Source organism: Thermobia domestica, chromosome 10, assembly GCF_964235325.1.
Source record: "Thermobia domestica chromosome 10, izTheDome1.hap1.1, whole genome shotgun sequence".
Lineage (NCBI taxonomy): Eukaryota > Metazoa > Arthropoda > Insecta > Zygentoma > Lepismatidae > Thermobia > Thermobia domestica.
In genome coordinates this window covers 33,543,331-33,563,373 of record NC_137463.1, presented here as the reverse complement: position 1 = coordinate 33,563,373, position 20,043 = coordinate 33,543,331, and the positions used below count along the sequence as shown (strand labels likewise).

The 20,043-nt window shown below is 35.9% G+C and overlaps 1 protein-coding gene across 2 annotated transcripts in view; it reads left to right on the top strand.

The window, feature by feature from the left end:
* The window catches only part of TSG101 (tumor susceptibility gene 101), a 41,389-nt gene that overhangs the window by 11,785 nt on the left and 9,561 nt on the right, over positions 1-20,043 (top strand). For both annotated transcript variants that reach the window (XM_081727972.1, XM_081727971.1), the window contains exons 2-7: positions 1,905-2,003; positions 5,525-5,609; positions 8,378-8,443; positions 12,823-12,986; positions 13,177-13,303; positions 17,185-17,408. In XM_081727972.1, the coding sequence (XP_081584098.1) occupies positions 1,959-2,003; positions 5,525-5,609; positions 8,378-8,443; positions 12,823-12,986; positions 13,177-13,303; positions 17,185-17,408 (711 nt within the window). In that variant the 5' untranslated portion in view covers positions 1,905-1,958. The remainder of the gene's footprint in view (positions 1-1,904; positions 2,004-5,524; positions 5,610-8,377; positions 8,444-12,822; positions 12,987-13,176; positions 13,304-17,184; positions 17,409-20,043) is intronic.

Genomic DNA, 20,043 nt, shown 5'->3' with positions numbered 1-20,043 from the left:
TCCAAGGACTCCCCGTGTATCGCAAGAGTATAGGGAGGCACGGGCAACAGAATGGATCACTGACATATCAACCCTCGCAAACGGGAATTCTATGGGATGACCACGTGTCCTTTCGTAGTCGACTACAGCCGTGATCAAAGTTCTTTAATTACATAATAGATGTTCGCTGGCATTGGGGGCATACTGTGATCTACATATAACGGCTTTGTTATTCCCCTTGGCTTCTGCACTGTTCCAGAACATTAATTCTGCCGTTTTAGGGCCAAGTGGGACATGAGTATGTCCCGAGTTCAAGTCAAGGTGTTTGCCACGGATAGAAGTCAGAGTAGTGGTTGGGATCCCTACTTTTAAACACTTAAGTCTTGTCACATGATGTAGTACATTATGGTAAACAAAGAACACATATTTAAAACACTGTGAATTCACCTATGTTGTGTTCTATATCACTATTTCGATCCTTGTAAAGTCTGCGTACTGAAAGGGGATGTTTCAATCAACCCTCTATTACCCTCTTTCCTCTTGCTAGTTATCTATTACGTAAATTCGGATTCTAGTATGGCGCCTAACTAGACGCTTTACAACTGCTCTTTCTGTTTTTTCTTATATTATGGTAATTTTATAATAATTTAATGAGACTGTAAAGCAAATGTGAAATATTGCTGAAGGCTGCTGTGTGAATTTTAAAGAAAAATAATTTTGTGTGAGTATGTAAAAAGGTAGTTTGAGTATGGATAATTTTGAGATCCTAGTCAGTAGTGTAATGTTGATTATGCCTTAAATTGAATTTGTTGCTGCATGGTATGAATATCCTGGATACTGAGCATGAAAATTGTATCATATTATGTGAATCAGTCCAGTGTGTAAGTTTTGAAGAAGTTTGTTATAAAAATCTTCATTAAGTATACTAATATTCTTGTAAATATTGAAATGCGAAACTTAGTTTTACAATTACTCTTGATTTTAAAACAGACGAAAACAATGTTCCTTAGTTATAGTGCATAGGAACTCTGTAAATTAAAATAATAAAGCGATGCTCAGAAGAAAGCGCTTTGGGTCGAAATGAAATCGTTGTAATGGATTAGTGTACAAGTATCTAAACAACAGTACAAAAAATGAATAGCTATATTAGTTTTAACTTTGAATGAATGTTTCTTTTTTTCACGATGTGTTCATTCTTAATTTTATATAGTAACGTTTGGACAGTAATAAGTATAATTACTCAGAAAATTGGAGATCCTGGATTGTTGACTCGAATTCCAAAATTCGCCGTCTCGTTGGGGCTCAGTTCCAGCAACCTACGAGCAAGTAAGAAATTGATTTCGAATCCTTGCACTCTCGTTTCCAGATTTTTGTATATAGTTCCATCGTTTTTTGGTGCATCAGGTCTTGAAAGAACATTTTCAACAATCTAAATCATCGATTCTCAGGCAATCTTGTAGTATCGTTTAAGAAAAGGTATCCACTCATATTTCTCTAAAGAACGTTGTACGACCAATCTTTGTATTCCGTTGATCTAGGGTTAAGTACAGTTACCTTGAAATAAGAGATGAGTTTCTGGTTTTCACCCTTTCTTTAGCAATATTACGTGTTTATTTTAATATAACTTTAATTTGTATGTAATTTACTTAACTCACCTAAACGTCCTTTGCTTTAATTATTAGAACTCTCGTTTGCTTTCTTGTGTGAAGTATGAATGAATTATTTTAATTCTCCAGAGAAATGTGTGTTTTTCTTCCCTTTTTTTTAAAAAATTTATTAATGTGAATGTCACATTCAAAAAGAATTAAACTCTATAGCCTACTAACACAATTGTTCTTAAGTATAATTGTTCAGTGTGTGAATATATTTTAATTAATGATGTATTGATAATACAGTACTTTGACAAACATTTTTTTTCCCTTTAGGTTGATAGTCGCCTATCCTGTTTCAAATTTGGTTGTATTCATACGAAATTAAATATGCTTGGCACAGATGAAAAGACAATTAAGGATTATCTTTCACAGGTAGGTATTGATGTCAGTGTGGCTAATTGTTGCGCCAAAGCCTTCGGCCTGCTGTACATTATAGGTTAAAATAGTGGTTAATTAGGAGCTCGACTTGGTTACATTCATTTTATTTATTTATTTATTTATTTTATTTTATTTATTTATTTATTTTTTGCCTACCAACTTCCGGTTACACAAATATTAATGCTTAGTTCTACGAGGGGTGATCAGAAAGTAAGGTTACAAAGCCTACAGTGAAACGTGTACATATTGTTTCATATAACCAATACAACCAACAGATAGTACATGCATTACGTTATTTTTCGACATAATCTCCATATCAGTTGAGGCACTTGTCGCTTCGTGGAATGAGTTTGAAGGTTCCCTCCTGGTAAAAAAATCTGTTCTCATGTGTTCAGTCCCGTTGTCACTTTCCGGTACTACAGAATATCGTGCACAATGTGACGAACGCTTCCGAACGACATTCTCAATTCTGACATCAGATGCCGCAACGTGATCATCTTCTTGTCCTGAATCATCTCCTCTACGCGAGCTGTGTTCAAATCTGTTGAAGTCGTGGTGTGTCAGGCATTTCGCTCCTCGTCGGTTGTAACGTACCCTTTTCCCGGTACTTTACATTGTTATGGTTTTGCTGTTTTGTTAAGTGGCCCCCATTTGGTATAGTCGTGCCATTAGCGCAAATACACGTTTTATTTGTTTTTATGAGTTAGTTATTACTGTTAGTTGTTGAAATGTTTCTTCACTATGAATAAAAACTTTCGGGGGACAAGGTTATTCAATAACAATAACTGCACACTTATTCAATAACTGTACACTATATCCTTATATAACCAATATTAATCATAAGTAATTTCTAACAGTATATCGGAATATTTCTAAATTTTCTACGTAAAAACATAATGAACGTGTTAATTTTTTTATTATTAACTAAAACTTACTTTTGACATTGATCGTAAACATTCCGCAATCGAACATCGGTGATTCGATCTTCTCTGTCGAGTGCTATTGCATCATGGGTCGTGAAATTAAAGATGGCGACTTCCGAAGTTTCTACTTCAGAGAGGAGGGGGGTTGTGATTGGCCTATGCGACTCGTACGGACAGGAGTAAATAAGTAATGGGTATAAATACTTTGAATCTTAATTTAAAGAACTGGTAATGTAATTTAATAGATTGTATTTGTTGATAATTCATTAGATTTTCAAAATTTAAGGTGGTAATTATAATAATGTTTGTCCTACAATATGGAATATTGCAGAACAGTGGGGTTTGTAATGGCCAAGCTTTGCATGACGCTTCATCTTAGATGTCCTGCTGTAAGTGACGCGTTCAGAGGTCTCCGTAAAGAAATCAAAATTTGTTAAGCAAAAAGCTCCATTCGGCTAACATTGATAAAAATTTCGTTTCCTACGAAGAACCTATAACATTTGATATTAAATCAGTGGAGACTCTGAAGTAAAAAAATAAAATATTAACCTTTTTGGTAGGCGTCACAGCGAGTAACCACCTACGAACACCACGAGGGATGCGTGATGGGTGGTATTAGTTGTGAGTAACAGCTATAGTTTTCAGGAACTTGATTTTCATCTCTGATGTGAGTATGAAGGCGAGAACCAGAAGATTGTAGGTGCTACATCCAACGTGTCAGTAAGAAGGTAAAACCTTTCTTTATATTCTTTTCTCTGTGTCCTGAAGTGTTCAGAAGGATGACAACCTAATATACGGTACCATTTGTGTTAAACTTTGAAACTCTTTAAACATTAATTGCTTAAATTTTATTTCATCGGTACTCAAGTAACATGACAATCATGTTCGAATAGTGCTTCTTGTTGCGTTACGCATCTACTGGTCTCATCGTAATATTATCGCTAATCCGCTGATATTATTATCAAAATCTCTAGTATGCATCAGTACGATTATCAAATTAGCTTCCAGTGCGAAAATTGTACCGACTTAATTAAATGATGTAATTTGAAAGTCTAGGTTAGCTCCGGTATGGTCAACTAACTTGTCGTTTTTCTTTGGACTAGTGCGATGTATTGATGAATCCGTATAATTAAATAGTACACTTATAGCATGATAAGGAAAGTACTAAATATTTTTTTTTCTTATTCATCTTCATTTGTATATAGTACATACTCATTTATAAAGATAATCAATGTAGTGTTTTCTTCTTGTATTGTACATAAAATGTGACCCATGGCATATGAGCCAATGTTATAATATACTACAAACATATGAATTATGAAATGATTCCCGAAGTGGAATAGCAATGTAGTATAAGTATGGGCACGTGCAAGGAACATATTTATGTTATCATTTTTCTTCTAATCCTTTCTTTGTATTTTCCTGAGTTTTAAATGAGCTTTAATGGATCAATGCATAATAATATGAAAGAGTGGTAGCCAAATAATCGCATTTTGATGAGTATTGTCTCACCAAAAGAAGCTATTAATAATTTGTCATTTATATGTTTATCTTCTCTTCCTTGTACTGGAAAGCTATGCATATAGCAATCTTGTAATAATAATGACATGTATATTGAAATCTATGTAGTGATAAAATGTGAAAACCGAAATAGTACAAAGTCAAGATATTTTGAAAGCTAACATATTTCGAAACTAATAACCTCGCTAAATTGTAATTTGATTTTTTTCTTCCTTTTCTGTGAATCAATAAACAATAACTTCAACTTTAAATCTATGATTACATTCCAGAAATTCATATTAAACATCTAGATTATTTGATAGTAATAAGATACATTTTAAGTTTGTGTCGAACATGTGCTAGATTGCACATCGGCTAAAATCTCATTGAGGGTCTGCCGCTACAGCAAGAACCTGTGATAAATGTTACATTCCCGTTGCGCGTGTAAATTAGAAATCATTATTGATTTTCATTCTGATTTTTTTTTTTAATATTGGGTTAATTTAGTCAAGCTACTGAATCTTTAAAATACGTTGAATTTTTTTTTATATCCAATCTAAGATTTTGCTTGGTATGTTTTTTTTTCTCTCTCTCAAATTTATGACGTGAAAAAATGAACGTAACACGGTGATGTTTTCTCTACCAGGCGTAAACTCTCGACACCGTTTTGCGACATGCTGACGCGACATTACAATCTCTCCGTAAACCTGTACCAGCTACTGGTGAATTTCAGCCGCGGTTATATGTTTCACCCATAGAAGTCGAATAACAGCGGATTTCTTCGCGAGGCTAGTTTTCGAAACGAGTCGCCATTTGTGTCTACCTACAACTATCGCCGTAGATAACGGATGGCTGAAACTCTTCACAATTGCCAACTCCATGTGTATTACAGTTACCGCACACTTCTCATTCCTCTATAACAGACGAAACTCCAGAAATATCGGTCTTGTAGCCTTACTCTGTTCATTACCTAATTTTTAAAATTAAAATGGAAATTGAATCGAAATTTAGAGTTGAGTTCATTTGTTTCAAAGTCATAATACTCATTTTACTATTCCACATAATATGGTTGTTTCTCTTCTTCTTCCGTAGTATATGAATCAAGATATTACAAAGAGAGATATACTGAATGCCTTGAAGCATTATCGTGGTTTACAGTGTACTAAGGACCAATTTGGTAAGTAGATTTTTCTTTTAGTTATTTTCTCCTGAAAATGTGAAAAAGCTGTGACAGATCCCAACATAAATATTTAAGACACAATATAGTAAAACGTGCATATTTATTGAAAACGAAGTAATTAGTACGTAAGGCGTAAATAACGGAATTTATGTATAAATAAGCTTTGTAATAAGTGTTGAGATCAAGAGAGAATATTCGTTACAATAGTGTGTGTTCTTATATGCGTATTGACTTATTTTATGTTTCTAACAATCGGCATATTTTCATGCAGTCAGAGACAGTATTATGTTCAGTGGATTTTCACATATACATTAAAGAAAAAATATTATCCTAATGTTGGACAAACTGTAGAAAATATGATATAATATAGATAAAAGCAATGTAGTAAATTGGGGGGTCTTTAACCTATCTGACAATCCGGAGCGCGTTAACAATTTGAATGATCCTCATGGGCCAAAAAGCTATATTGCGGTATTTAGAAGTATATGTGCTACAATCTGCCAGCCGTAAGCAGTACTTAAGTTTTAATGCAGCTAACGTCGTAGTTAGTTGTAAACTACCAACATATGCCAGCATATTCATTATGTCACATATTGCCTAAGTTTTTACTGGTGCGAGACATTCAGTGGATAACCATCACGAGTGAAAAGCGTTGAGTCAAGTGACTCATGCTAGGTTTTTAATAAAGTATAGTACTTTTAATTTCCGTACTAATCAATGCTAAGCCAATATGTTTAATTTGCTGTACTCGGTGTTAGTGTCAAAAGAACACTTTATAAAACAACACCATGAGTAAAAGCATGCATCCAATTTTGATCGTCTGTATCCAATGTTGATCATAAGGACAAATTGAAGCGTCTACAAAGTGATTTAAAATGCTAGCAGGGTTTATTAAAAAGCCCGGGACAGAAGCTGAAACGTGGGTCAAAGTAAGTTGCGAGTTGTGCAATAGCTTAGAAAATTATATATATATAAATCATGGACAATGAGTCCGTGAAAGTATCTCATTGCTGCTGAGGAAATTCTGTATCCAAACAATAAAGAATGTTTAAAAAACAATATTTCTCTCTGTAACTGTACGACGTGTCAAAATTTGCTATTGATGTTAAAGGAACTTGTAAAAGAACGGTCGTCAGAATTTATATCATATTCATGTGCTTTAGATGAAGACATAAATACGAAAGATGTACCATAAGTGGATATCTACAACAATTCTATAAAGCACTCTACATATCAAGGAACGTGCACAAGGCACTTATATTCTCGAAGCCGTGAAGGAAACGCTCAGGCATTACGGGTCTCAGCTCAACTAACTTCCATGGTAACTGATGATGTCTTTTGTTATGGTGAAAGAGAAGGAAGGTTTTGTAGTATTGCTACGAAAGAGGTAAACTACGAGGAAAAGATGTTGTCCATTACCAGTTTTCTTCACCAGAAGGATTTGGGAGAGGAAATCATTGCATTAGAGAACGTCATGAAAGTTCTTAAAAATAAATAATGTGAATTTCGTGAAAATTACTAGGGCAAAAGGATTGAATCGTCGTCAGCTTAAAGACACTTTTGACCCAAGAGTGTGAAACGAATTATGGTGGTATAATTTATTATAGTGATCTGTATTGGTTGAGCAGAGAGGAAGATTCTTAAAACTATCTTTGTCTTAATTAACTAACTCTATGGCCTATGGAATCCGGAGGCTCAATACGGCGTTCTCAAAAGCTCTCCATTGACTTCTGTCCTTAGCCAACTGAATCTAATTTTTATTTTGTATTCCCATTTTTGCGAGATCCATCTTAATATTGTCCTCCCATCTGTGTTTAGGTCGTTTTCCGATTGGATTTCCAGTTAAAACTTCGAAGTCGTTCTTACTTTTTTCTATTCTAGCTACATGACCTGTCGTCAGTCTCCTAGACTTGATGACCCGAACAGTGTTTGGTAAACGTTATGCACGTCATTCTCCATTTGCGTTTCTCTTGGGTCCGAATATTCGTCTCAGGATTGTATTCTCGAATACTTCTGTGTATTGGTGCTATTGCAGTAACCTTAAACTCATCAGGAAATATACCTCTTTCCAAGTTTAGGCTAAATATGTGCTAACAAAGGTTTCAGTATATTAGATTTTGCATATTTCAATACACTTGTTGATAACCTATTTATTCTTGATGCCGTTTTTGGTGATAATTCATTTATGCAATATGCAATTTCTTGTTCAGTAATTGGGGAATATATATATATATGAAGGGTACAGGGGAAAAACAGGCTAAGTTACATTTCGTAAGAGTGGTTTTAAAGCATGGACTAAGCTGGTTCTTCCTTACAAGGGATTTCTTTAATCGTTCAGAAAATGGGATCAGGCTGTTACTTTGACAGTGTTGTTATACTATTGGTAAGATGCTGCCTGTAGCTGTCTGAAGGAACAAATATCTCAAAATCATGTAATTTGGACTTAGCGTGTCTTTCTCTTGTACCTTTCATATATAATTAACGATTTTGGTACTAAACATTTCTCTCTTGAACATTCTACTGTACATTGACAAGGGCCAACACTTTCTTAACTTCCCTTGTCTTTCGCAATACTTTCTCACGTAAGGTTGCCAGTGACATTGCCTGTTGAACCAAACTAATACAGGCTTCCGTAACAGTACGGGTACGCATTATGGGGCAGTGATGCAACATTTTGATGATGTGTGTATTTATGTAGTATTCGACATCAAACAAAAATGTTGATCTGGTAATCTTTAATGCATTTTTCTTTTCTCTTCATGTAGTGTTTTCAAATGGTATGAGTAAGCAGCTTGTTAATTTAGCTGGAACTATACCCGTCACCTACAAAGGTAAGATTTTGTAAGAATTACTGTATAAGGTTTAATTAAAGATAAAAATCATTTTCAAAAACATAGTATTGAAAAAAAAAGTGTTAGTTGCAATAACCGAATTGAATAGTGCAAGATACATAACGAATCTGCAGTAGAGAAATTTTCTTTTTGTTCGTTTAATTTATTTAGTTTCTGTGACTTACACTTGATAAGAGTTTGTAGTTAAAATAGAAGGCTCTAGGAATTCGAGCGAATAAAAAAGTTTTCAGTGTGGAACTCTTAAATTATTTCTCATTTTATTAATCTCGTATTACTTTTGATGTAGTGCTAAATTTACAAAGTACTAAAATTCAGAGAGTTCTCAGTTATGGAGACTATGATGTAGGAACATAGGTTTGTATTCTCAATGTCTCATAATATCTGATTCAAGCGTCATGGGTTATTAAGAAGACACTGTTGTTCAAGCACAACCAGAAACCGTGTGGTCTGAATGTCTGAACGCCTATCCCAGCAGTAAGAATATAAGGGACGGATTGGATGGCATATGGTTAGTGCTCTGCATGGTAAGAAAGAAACTCAAGTTCAATTCTGGCCCCTCTTCCACTATTTCATTCTCAGAATTCACGGTGAATTCAGTGTACGTTTAGTCGGTTGTTTCCATTATTTCTTATATAATTTCCTGTTCCCATATAATTACAAATTACTTGTTATCTGTTACAACGTAGGTACCGAAAGTACGTGTCTTTTACATGTATCTCCGGTCATGTTCAGTATTTGAGGGAAACATGTCGGTCACTTTTTAACGTAATCTCCTTCCACGTCCACTCATCGTCACAGTTGGTTAGTTACCTTTCAATAGCATCTGCGGAGTTACTTTGGTGTGTGTTTGTGTGTGTGTGAGAGAGAAAGAAAGAAAGAAAGAGAGACTGGTATACGGCACTTCGGGGAAACTTCTGGATGAAAAATGCTGCATCACAAGGAATCCTTCAGCTTGCGAAACAGACAGAAGTTACTGGGGGCAAGATTAGGGGAAGAGGGTGGTTGTGGGAGACTTTTGAATTTACTTCCATTCTCGTAAATGGAAACCATATGGTGTGGTCCCTATCTTTCATCTAAAATTTTGTCAGGAATTCAATGTTGTGTTTGTTTTTACTTTATCGCTTACCGTAACGAAGTTGATTTTTTTGTTTGTTTTGTTTTGTTTTGTTTTTTGGTATCGTTTCAGGTGACGTGACAGAGATAACATGGCTTTAACACAGGCAGAACGCATTGAGATCATTTTGATGTAAGGAGAGCTAAGCACAAGGATGGTTGCTGATAATTTTAACAATCGCTACCCAGATAGGGCACCCATTAGCAAGTTGATCACGAAATTCAGGGAAACAGGGTCCGTGGCCATCAGACCAAAATCAGGCAGGCCATGGACAGCGAATGACGAAACAACGTCAATAGCAGTGCTGGCAACGTTTAGCAAGAGTCCAAATCGAAACACTTGTCATTTGTCCCAGGAAAGTGGTGTTAGTCGCACATCCATCATGCGTGTTTTGTCCCTGCATAAGTCGCACCCCTACAAGCTGCAAATGCATTAGCACCTGTTAGAGGATGACCCGGATCGGCGTTTGGAGTTCGAGGAATGTGCAACAGAGCAAATACGCCAAAATCTCCGTTTCGTTTACGACGTCTTATTCACAGATGAGGACAACATTTACGTTTCTGGTGAGGTGAACTACAAAATGTTCGCTTCTGATCGGACACTAGTCCCCGTTGGTGTAATGTACTTATGTTGTAGCTCCTTAGTTTATCAATAGTACTTTAAAAGCAATCGAGTCGCCGAAAGTTGGAAGAAGATATCTTGCAATCTCTCTTATCTGAAGATGGGACAGTCCTTGTCTTCTACCAATACGATGATATTCTTCCACATTATGGAAATGGTATTCGTGAATATTTGAATGCAGTTTCCCAATTCGTGAATCGGTAGATGTAGTGCTGTGGAGTAGTCCTCTGATTTCACTTTCCTAGATTTTTATCTTTCGGGACATCTCAAGTCTCTTGTGTATTCAGTGGAAAATTTGGGATATTAACTACCTAAAGGAACGCATAACAAATGCGCGTACAAGTGTACCTGAAAGCACTTTGAGCAAGTTTTTGGATTAATGGGAAAAAAGAATAAGTGACAACGGAATAGATAACACATTCTTGAATCGGGTGAAATATGTAATATGTGACTGACGTTGTAAAAACAAATAAATAAATAAAAAGTCATAACTTTGTTATGGCAAGTGATAAAGCAAAAATAAACATAGCATTGAATTCCTGAGAAAATTTCAGTTGAGAACAAGGGATCAAAACATAATGGTTCCATTTAAGAAAACGAAAGTGAATTCAAAATGGCATATTTCAAGATGGTGGCCATTGATATCACATGTCCAGAAGTTTTATCCCTACCTGTATTACTAACCTACATTGTTTAGCAATTCTTTTAAAATTCTGCCTTTTCGTTGAATATTTCCACACTTTTGGACCATATTGTAGTATCCAAAAGAACTCTTCAATGACGTGCCTGAAAAGAATACTGCGATTAAAAAAAAAGAAAAAAAAATGAATTTGGCACAGGTATATGCTCAAATCCAAAGTTCAGTCCTCTGCAATTTCACTACAATATTCACGCGTTTTGGACCTACATCAGAACGGCATGTACTTTTGGCACTCACCCGTACTTTTGTTTTGATTGAATGAGTTTAATTTATAACTTCCGAAAGTAAGATAAGTGAGGTACCTCTATTAATATCTAGAAATATTGTAAGTGTTTATATGATTTAAGTGATTTTACACTGGAAATAACCAACAATGAAATATTGGAAAGAGGCCAGTCACAGCTTGTATTTAAAGGTATTATTACAGCATTTACGTGCAACTGAGGAAAAACTGGGAATGGCTCAATTAAGATGACTGACTCGGGATTTTTATCTTTGCACCTAGGATTGCAAAGTGACAGGGGCGGATCCAGGACGGACTTCTCGGGGGGAGCGGTGGGTTGAATACTGCTACTTAGAGCTAGTTTTAAGAGCTCTAAACTGTGAGGTTTTATTTATATATAAAATAAGAAAGTTTCCTCTTCTATGGGGGGGGGGGGTGCCCCGATCGCCCTTGCACGCTACTACCAGAGAAGCACTTTCATGATGTGTGAAAGAACTTATGACGACTTCTATGAACAAAATTCATAATACTGGTAGATCATCCCATGCTTGACTCAGTGAAACAACATTAAACCAACTTCACTGCTGAATTAATGTCCAAAAATGTTACTCTCTCAGTGAAGTTCATATCCAGAAGGGTTTACTTTTACATTCAGAGAAACATAAACCAGCAATTTATTTACTCTTTCATACATTGTCTTCCATGTTATATGTACTAAGGCGTTTAGTGAGCATTGTTTAAACGAGCTACTTCAGGCACGTAGCCAGGATTTCGTAAGGGAGGGGGGAGAGTCGCGACATGGAATACTGTGGTTATCACACCAGGAGCTCGATCAATCTAAACTATGTTACTGGCAACATATTGGTTTGTTGGGACAGTAAAATGAGGATATGTTAGTAAATATTTTAGTAACAAACTATGAAGAAATCTCGAGTAAAAGAATAAAAAAAGTATTGAAAAAGATTTTACAATATTTACGTTCCTTCCTTTGTTCATTCAAATATAACAATTTTTCTGTTATTATGACCTCAACTATTATAAAAAAAACATATCCACTATTATAAAAAGTACATATCCAATAATGTCTTGTAAAATATTTTACAATTTCTGCGTTCTTTTCTCTGTTGAGTGAAATGTCAACATGACTTTCTTTCCACGTAACTTTTTTTTTTTTTTTCATTATTCCGCCAACTACTGTCTGTTCCAAATGACAGATTAAAGGAGCCGTAGAAAACTGTTTTTTGAAATATGTTTGATACTGCAGAGAAGCGATGACGAAAAATTATGATAAAAAATGTCCGCACTGTTACAAAACGGCATTATGCTTTCGAAAGCTTTAAATTTCCCTGACTAGTAGTAGAAATTCTGAGAATTCCGTATCTTTCTTAGAAATTTCAAGTTCCCTGACTTTTCCAGGATATCCCGCTCATTCGTCACCATGTATTGCAAGTAATACAAATCTCCTCATAAGAAAGAGTAACCAAAAGCTTGCTGTAGCTTTTTATTTTTAACGCTCATTCTTCTTTTTCTCGTTTCTTTTTGTTTCATTCTTCCTTAATTTTTTCATTTCTGGTTTCGAAGGGGGAGTGCGGACCCCCGGACCCCCCGTTGGCTACGTGCCTGGCTACTTCATAGATAAAAATGATTTATTCCGTTATTCAGGCGACAATTTGATAAGATTCTCTATTATGTGATTACAGGTAATACCTATAATATACCGGTGGCAATATGGCTAATGGATACTCATCCGAATAACGCACCTATGTGCTATGTGAAACCGACCGCAGATATGCAGATCAAGGTGTCTCGTTTCGTTGACCATAATGGAAAAATCTATCTGCCGTATCTTCATGACTGGTTACCGGTAAGTATGTTCACATTTTTTCATGTAAAACTATCTGAGTGGATTTCACATTTTCTTATGTAGCTTGTGAAATTTCATCAGTGTTGTGTGGGAGATTTACTCGTTAAGATTTGCAAGTTGAGTGTATTTTGTTTGTATGTCGCTTTTATACTTAAAAGCTTCCTGATATTTGTGAGTTTCTTTGTTACAGAATAAATCAGATCTGCTTGGCTTAATACAAATTATGGCCGTGACATTTGGAGAGTATCCGCCTGTGTATGCGAAACCTCGAACCGCAGAAACCACAACTACAACAACTCCACCTTATCCCACTCAATGTAAGTAATATTCTTTCAATAGTGTTCTATTGAATTTTTTAACTTTTTTTAAGAATTGAAGTTGTGTGTATATATTAAGCAAATCTAAGTTGTTGGATGTCCAGTGTGACGCTGTGGAAATACTAGTACAAATAAAGCTTATTATAGATTAACGAAGAATCGAATCATTTCTCTTTCTTATAGTTCAGATTTTTTTTTTTTTTTTCATTCAGATATCACTAACAGGGATTAATTTTGTGTATATTGGTAATTGTTCGAAACTTAACCCAGCAGCAGTAAGCTTTAGGCAAGTATTTGTAAAGAAATTCGAATCCATTATTTTGTAATGATTTTAAATGACAATTTTTAGTTGAAGTAGCTAGTCCATATGAGGATACTTTGATCCTATAGCACCTTAATATGAAATATGGGTAGTCCATACAGTAGTAAGGACGAACTCAACAAAGACTTATTTTTTGAAAATACAGTCTGAAGAGTAAAAGTAAACGACCATTTGTTTTGAAACTGTATTTTATAAGGGAAAGAGAAGCGATTTCCACAGACTATACAAATAGCTACTAGAATTGGCTGCCACAGAGCAGTTTTAGTGTTTCTACTCGAACACCTGAAATTAGGGATGCTATATTTCAAAAAAGAAAATCCGAGCCACTATGCTTTCATCTTTAAAATTTTCAAAAAATAAAAGAGGCAAAGTTGCACTCACCTCCTTGCATTGGTGTAGTAAATATAAAAACTTAAAACAAAGTATTTAATCTCCCCCACCCCACTAAATATATTTTAAACATGAACGTAAACCATAACTTTCTCCTTTCTATTGTCAGGCACAGCTGATCCAGAAACACAAAGGGAATTAATGGAAGGTAATATTGTAACATAAAACTAGCTTTAAATATTAACTCCTGATTTCTAGCCGGATGCAAAGAGAAATACTGACAATATTACAATAAATGTTGTTACGGGTTTGTCAGTGTAAGTTTAACCCTCTTTGTGCTTTGAGATACTATATCTATAAACTGAAGAGAAGTTTTAAAAATGCTGAGAAAAAAAACTATTATTCTCTTGTTCGCCGTAAACCAGGATATTTATGAGTCTCAAAATTTATTTTCGGAATGCCAGGAGACAGATCGCGATTCTTGTACGATCCCGAAAATTCCAGGACGTGTAGCAGTCCTACCCCAAATGTAATTTCCGAGCGTTCAGATTATACATAACTTATTGTTGAGTTTTGCTTTATTGGTCGAAAAACGCCCTATACGAGGGATGATCCAAAAGTAGCGATAATCGGACATTTGTAATATACATAAAAATCGAAATAAAATAGTTTCTCTTCTCTATACTCTCAACAGTTCTCTGTACAAAAAATATATAAATAGGTTATTATTTCTGGAAGATACATTCATTTCAATACGAGCAGTCGAGGTGATAACACTAAAAAAAATGGAGAAAAATGAAGTGAGAGCTGTCATCAAGTACCTTTGTTTGAAAAAAAAAATGTCTGCGAAAGATATACACACTGACTGAGTGCAAACACTGGAAACTTTGCTCCTACTTATTCCACAGTTGCATGATGATGTAAGGATCCACGGAAGACTAGCATCGTAAAGGTCGTCGTTCGATGTCCCTCACCGAGGATAACGTGTAAAAAGTTCAGAATGTTGTGTTCGCAGATTAAGGAGTAACTATCAGACGTTTCGCTGAGATCACAGGGATCTCATACGGCAACATTCAACAGATTCTTACTAACGGACTGCACATAAAAAAGGTCTCCGCTCATTGAATACGGAGAATGTTAACCGAAGAGAACAACACAACCGTACGTAAAGTTGCCGTCCGAGAAGGCTTCGAACTGCTCGAACACTCACCCTATTCTCCAGATGTAGTCCCCAGAAATTTTCATCTTTTTTCCCGGCTCAAGTAAAAAATCAGGGACAAAAAATTTGAAAATTATATCGAGGCGATGGCCGGTGTGAAAGCATTTTGGAAAGATCAAAACAAAGATTTTTTTCTAAGGATGTGCAGGGTTTGGAAAAAAAAAAAAAAAAAAAGGTGGAGTAAATATGTCAACTTGTTAGGAGAGTATATAGAACAAGAATTTTAGGAATGATAAAAAATGTATCAAAAGATTACGATCTTGGCCAATAGTTAGTTGTTGGATCAGGGGCCACAAAATTTTTGAACGGTCCCTAAATCAAGTTTTCGTACTTTCTACGGAATAAGCACATCATACTGAGTTAAGCGATAGTTTGGATTTGGCTACACTATATGTAGTTCTCCAGATATAAGGCGTACAAGAAAGTACTTGATTGAAATATATTGGATCTTTTGATCCAAACATAATTTTAAATTATAACCGTTGTACTACATACTTGTTATTATTACTCTTGGATCACATCTTGTATTAGCATAAGATAAATGTTTTCACACACTTTTGCGTGCAGCGAATTGGGGAAAGAACATAATGATTGGTACCATCAGCGAATAAAGAACAGAAGCTTTCTAGTGTCTTAAAATACGAAAATAACTATACACCAGAAACTGGCTATGTTAGAGGTGAAGCATGTAAACAGGATTAATTTATCCAAGTATCTTCTGAAGATAGTCTTATTTCAAACTAAACCCAACTATCTGCAGTGGTGAATAAATGACGCCATTAAACTTCAGAAGGAAGTATTTCGTATAAAGAAAAAAAAAATCTCCTTTCTGAAGCACTAGCTGGCAAATATGAAGTGAATTTTTAAAAAAAGTAACATTTTGATGTGGACTGACTTAGAAACCATGAAACCTAGCTTGAGCAGTTCGAGAAAGTATAGACAATTATCATATTTGTGAACCGTACCGAAAGTTGAGTGTGTACTCCAGATTTTTCTGATTGTCGTCCTGTCTTCTAAAATTAATTATGTAGATTCTGAACAGCTCGTATATATGGATATTTAGATAAAATTTATACTAGTTTAGCAATAGTTACTAAACTGTTCTCTTGGATACATAGCTTAAAACTCAGTCTTACCGTAGGGGCCGCAGTGGCTCAGTGGTAGGGCGTTCACCTCTGATGCATGAGGTCCGTGGTTCGATCCCAGTTTGCGCCAAGTGAGCTTTGTGGTGGATAAACACCGTGTGCGTGGGTTTTTCAGGGTTCTTCCACTTTTTTCATTCCATCATGGCCTTCATTTCTCATTATTATCGTCTCCTTTAGCCTAGCCGGCATAAAAGAGGGGCATAAAACTTCAAGATTTCATTTACAAAATCTTGCCGTATACCCTTAGCTTCCATTCGTACTCAATTGTCATTTTCAGCAATTTGAGTGCACGAAGGGTAAATGACATTTATTCCATTATTATGCAAGCCTGTAAACAGATTTAAGCAACAACAGCCATGGACACTAAGAAATTACAGAACTTAAGGCAATAGTTTGTGTGCACAAAAACTCAGTAGTGGTGAATAGGATTTACAGAAGTGTACCACGGAATACTTTGTGCCGATTTTTCTATTTACAGGTTTTGAAGTAATGTAATAATGCAATCAAAAAGTAGATTCTGGCTGGCATTTCGTCTGCGCGTGAGGATGATTTCAGAGAGTGGGTCTAAATATTATGAGGATAATGACTTAAATACGAATAGAAGTTGGGGGTATGAAGTGAGATTTTGAATTTTAGTTCAGCAATTGTTTCTCAAACCGCTTGAAATAAACACCATAATTTTAAAATCAGAGCGCTTCGGAAGAGTATTTTTCGGACTCAGAATAGTTTATAGCTACGAAAAAATGGGTTTGTAGACGCATGTTTTATTAGGACTTTGAAACGTGAGTAATATTATTTTTTTGCATCCTATGTATAAAATTCATGCCTCAAAAATATAAACTAATAGATTTACTTTCACTTTCAGCATATATGCCTGGAACTACTACTAATAGTGCCTCATCAACGCCGTATCCTCCATACCCACCAACCAGTGGGTATCAACAAACACCATACCCACAATACCCTTCGTATCCATCTGCGACTAGTTCTGGTTATCCTTCGTATCCAAATTATGGAACAGGAGCTACAGGATATCCATATCAAAGTTCCGGTTATCCGAGTTTCCCATTTCCCCCCTCTACACAGGCAGTAAGTATATATTTTCTTCTAATTAGTGTGTTCCAAATAAAACCGTTCCGGCCTAATCGAAGTATACTTTTTTCTCATTTCCCGGGTTTTTTCTGCATTCGCGCCACTAATAGTTCAGTCTCGAGGTACTATAAAGATTATACTTGTAATTTATAATTTCCATGCAGAACAGGTGGGACCCTTTTATATGGGACACACGGTATAGTTAGGTTTACGTAGTTAAAACACTCGTTGTAGTTTTCAGATATTCATAATTTGTTATTGAGTGTTCCATATTTTTCTGTGTGAGTTTTATGGTAGCTGATTTTTAGTATTTATTTCATGTATGTATTAATTTCGTACGATATATTTTTTTCATTACATAGGATAACTGTGTGAATTGCAAAGTGTTTTACAATTTCAAGAACAATCACTAGCGAAGGTTTAAACTGATCCCCATACATGGTTGTTTTGTCAGTAATATTGGAACAGTTCGTGTGATTTATAAATGGGATAAGATACAATAAAATTCCATTACGTGAAGGAAAATATTTTTTTCCAGTCGTTTCAATGGTATTACATATTCATCATTACCAAGAATACAAGGAAAGAAAGTAGCCTAAAAGAATAAGTTGGGACTGTATGAAGAATCAGTAAGAAGTTAGAAATTGCGTATGACGGTGATACCCAACAGCACAAAGGAAAGAAAGAAACTAAAAGTATTATGTCAAAGGAAGAAAGTATTGCCAACTACGTCACCATCTTGCACTTATTGTTTCGACGGTGGAATGCATTGTGTTTTAGTTAGCGTTATTTTAACCACATGATAATGCGTCACTAAGTGCACGAATACTCCCAATTCATGATTTTAAAGAAAATTAGAGGCAATAAGGAGTGCTTACATAATAGATTCACGTGATGAATTGATTGGTTTTGATGATGGTACAGGGTGACAAGTAATGAACTAAATGAAATAAAACGGAAATCAGTGACAAACTACGTAGTACACAAGCTGTATTGCACATGTAAACAGCACTACAGACATTCGGATTTAGGTTATGACATGTTCGATATGTCTGCCATCTCTGGCGATGATATGGCGCAGACGAACAGCAAAAGTTTGCATGACCCGCTGAAGTGTCGGAGATGCTGTCAATGACCTCCTGAATGGCAATTTTCAGCTCTGCAATGTTTTTTAGGGTTATTGCTCTACGTCTTGTCCATAATATAGCCACACAAAAATGAGTCACATGGGTTCAGATCCGGGGAATATGGCGGCCAAGCGAGTCCTCTTCCAGTGGCCTCTGGGTATCCCAGAGCCAGAATGCGGTCCCCAAAATACTTCTCCAGGACGTCAAACACACTCATGGTTCGATGGGGTCGAGCTCCGTCTTGCATGGACCATATCTTGTCGAAATGAGGGTCACTTTGGATAATGGGTATGAAATCATTTTCCAAAACAGTCACGTATCGTGCAGTAGTCACCGTGCCGTCAAGGAATATCGCACCGATTATTCCATGGCTGGACACTGCACACCACACCGTCACCCGTTCAGGGTAGAGAGACTTCTTCTCCATTGCGAAATGCGGATTCTCAGTCCCCCAAATGCGCCAGTTTTGCTTTTAAATCTTAATTTTCACTTACAAATGGCTGACATCAACACGTTGCGTGCGCATGCGCATACGAATCCCATCATGCCCTGTGCTCAGCCATGCAGTTCGGACGTCATCACGCGAACCGTTTAGAAATTATGACGATTTTATTTCATATAGTTCATTAATTGTCACCCTGCATATACTGTATATATAACGAATTCCCGGTGAAAGGTTGACAAGTGCTTGCCTCCCAAAGTGAAATATTTTTTCTCTTCTAAGAAAGAAGTAAAAAAAGATGAGATAGAGATTGATATTTATTTAAACTTGCCGGCATGAGTGGGTTTAATTTCATTATTAATAAATTGAAATAACCAGGTTAGAAGAAATCCACGTTTCGAAAGACCTGAAGCCAAAATTAATAACCCAAAATAGGTGGGACTACCTATTTTTTTTCGGATAACAATAGTTCTAAAGAAGATTTTTACACAGCACGTTTTCCGTACTACTTTGAACCCTTCAAAACTTTTGGAAAAGAATATCACCCAATCTAAGACCATGACTGGAAGCATTTCTGGAAGGCTTCTTTTGAAAGGGCGTTCAGCTGCTCTGTCGTGGCCCTCTCAATGTCAGGAATGTGTCAAAACGTTATCCTTTAAGCACCGTTTTAATTTTTGGGAAGAGCCCGAAGTCGCATTGTGCTTATATGGAAAGCATAGCGATATTTTTTCTGCCAAAACTCGTGAATCAAAAGCAATGTGTGGCAGGGCCCGTTTTCATGGTGAAAAAGGAAGTAAGTTGGCCATTTAATCGGTGGTTAAAATGCTTTTCACGGATCCATACAAAATGGTTAATTCTTTGGAATGCTCTCGAATAGTCATTCGTCTGTTTGAACAAATCATTTGTGCCACTTTTTACACGTTTTCATCTGTTTGTGACGTCGAAGGACGTCTCGATCGTTGTTCGTTTCCAACCGACTCTTGTCGCTTTTGAATCGCTCTTACCACCTGTAAACAGTCTTCAGTGCCACTGCTTCATCGTCGTACACTGATTTTGACTGGCG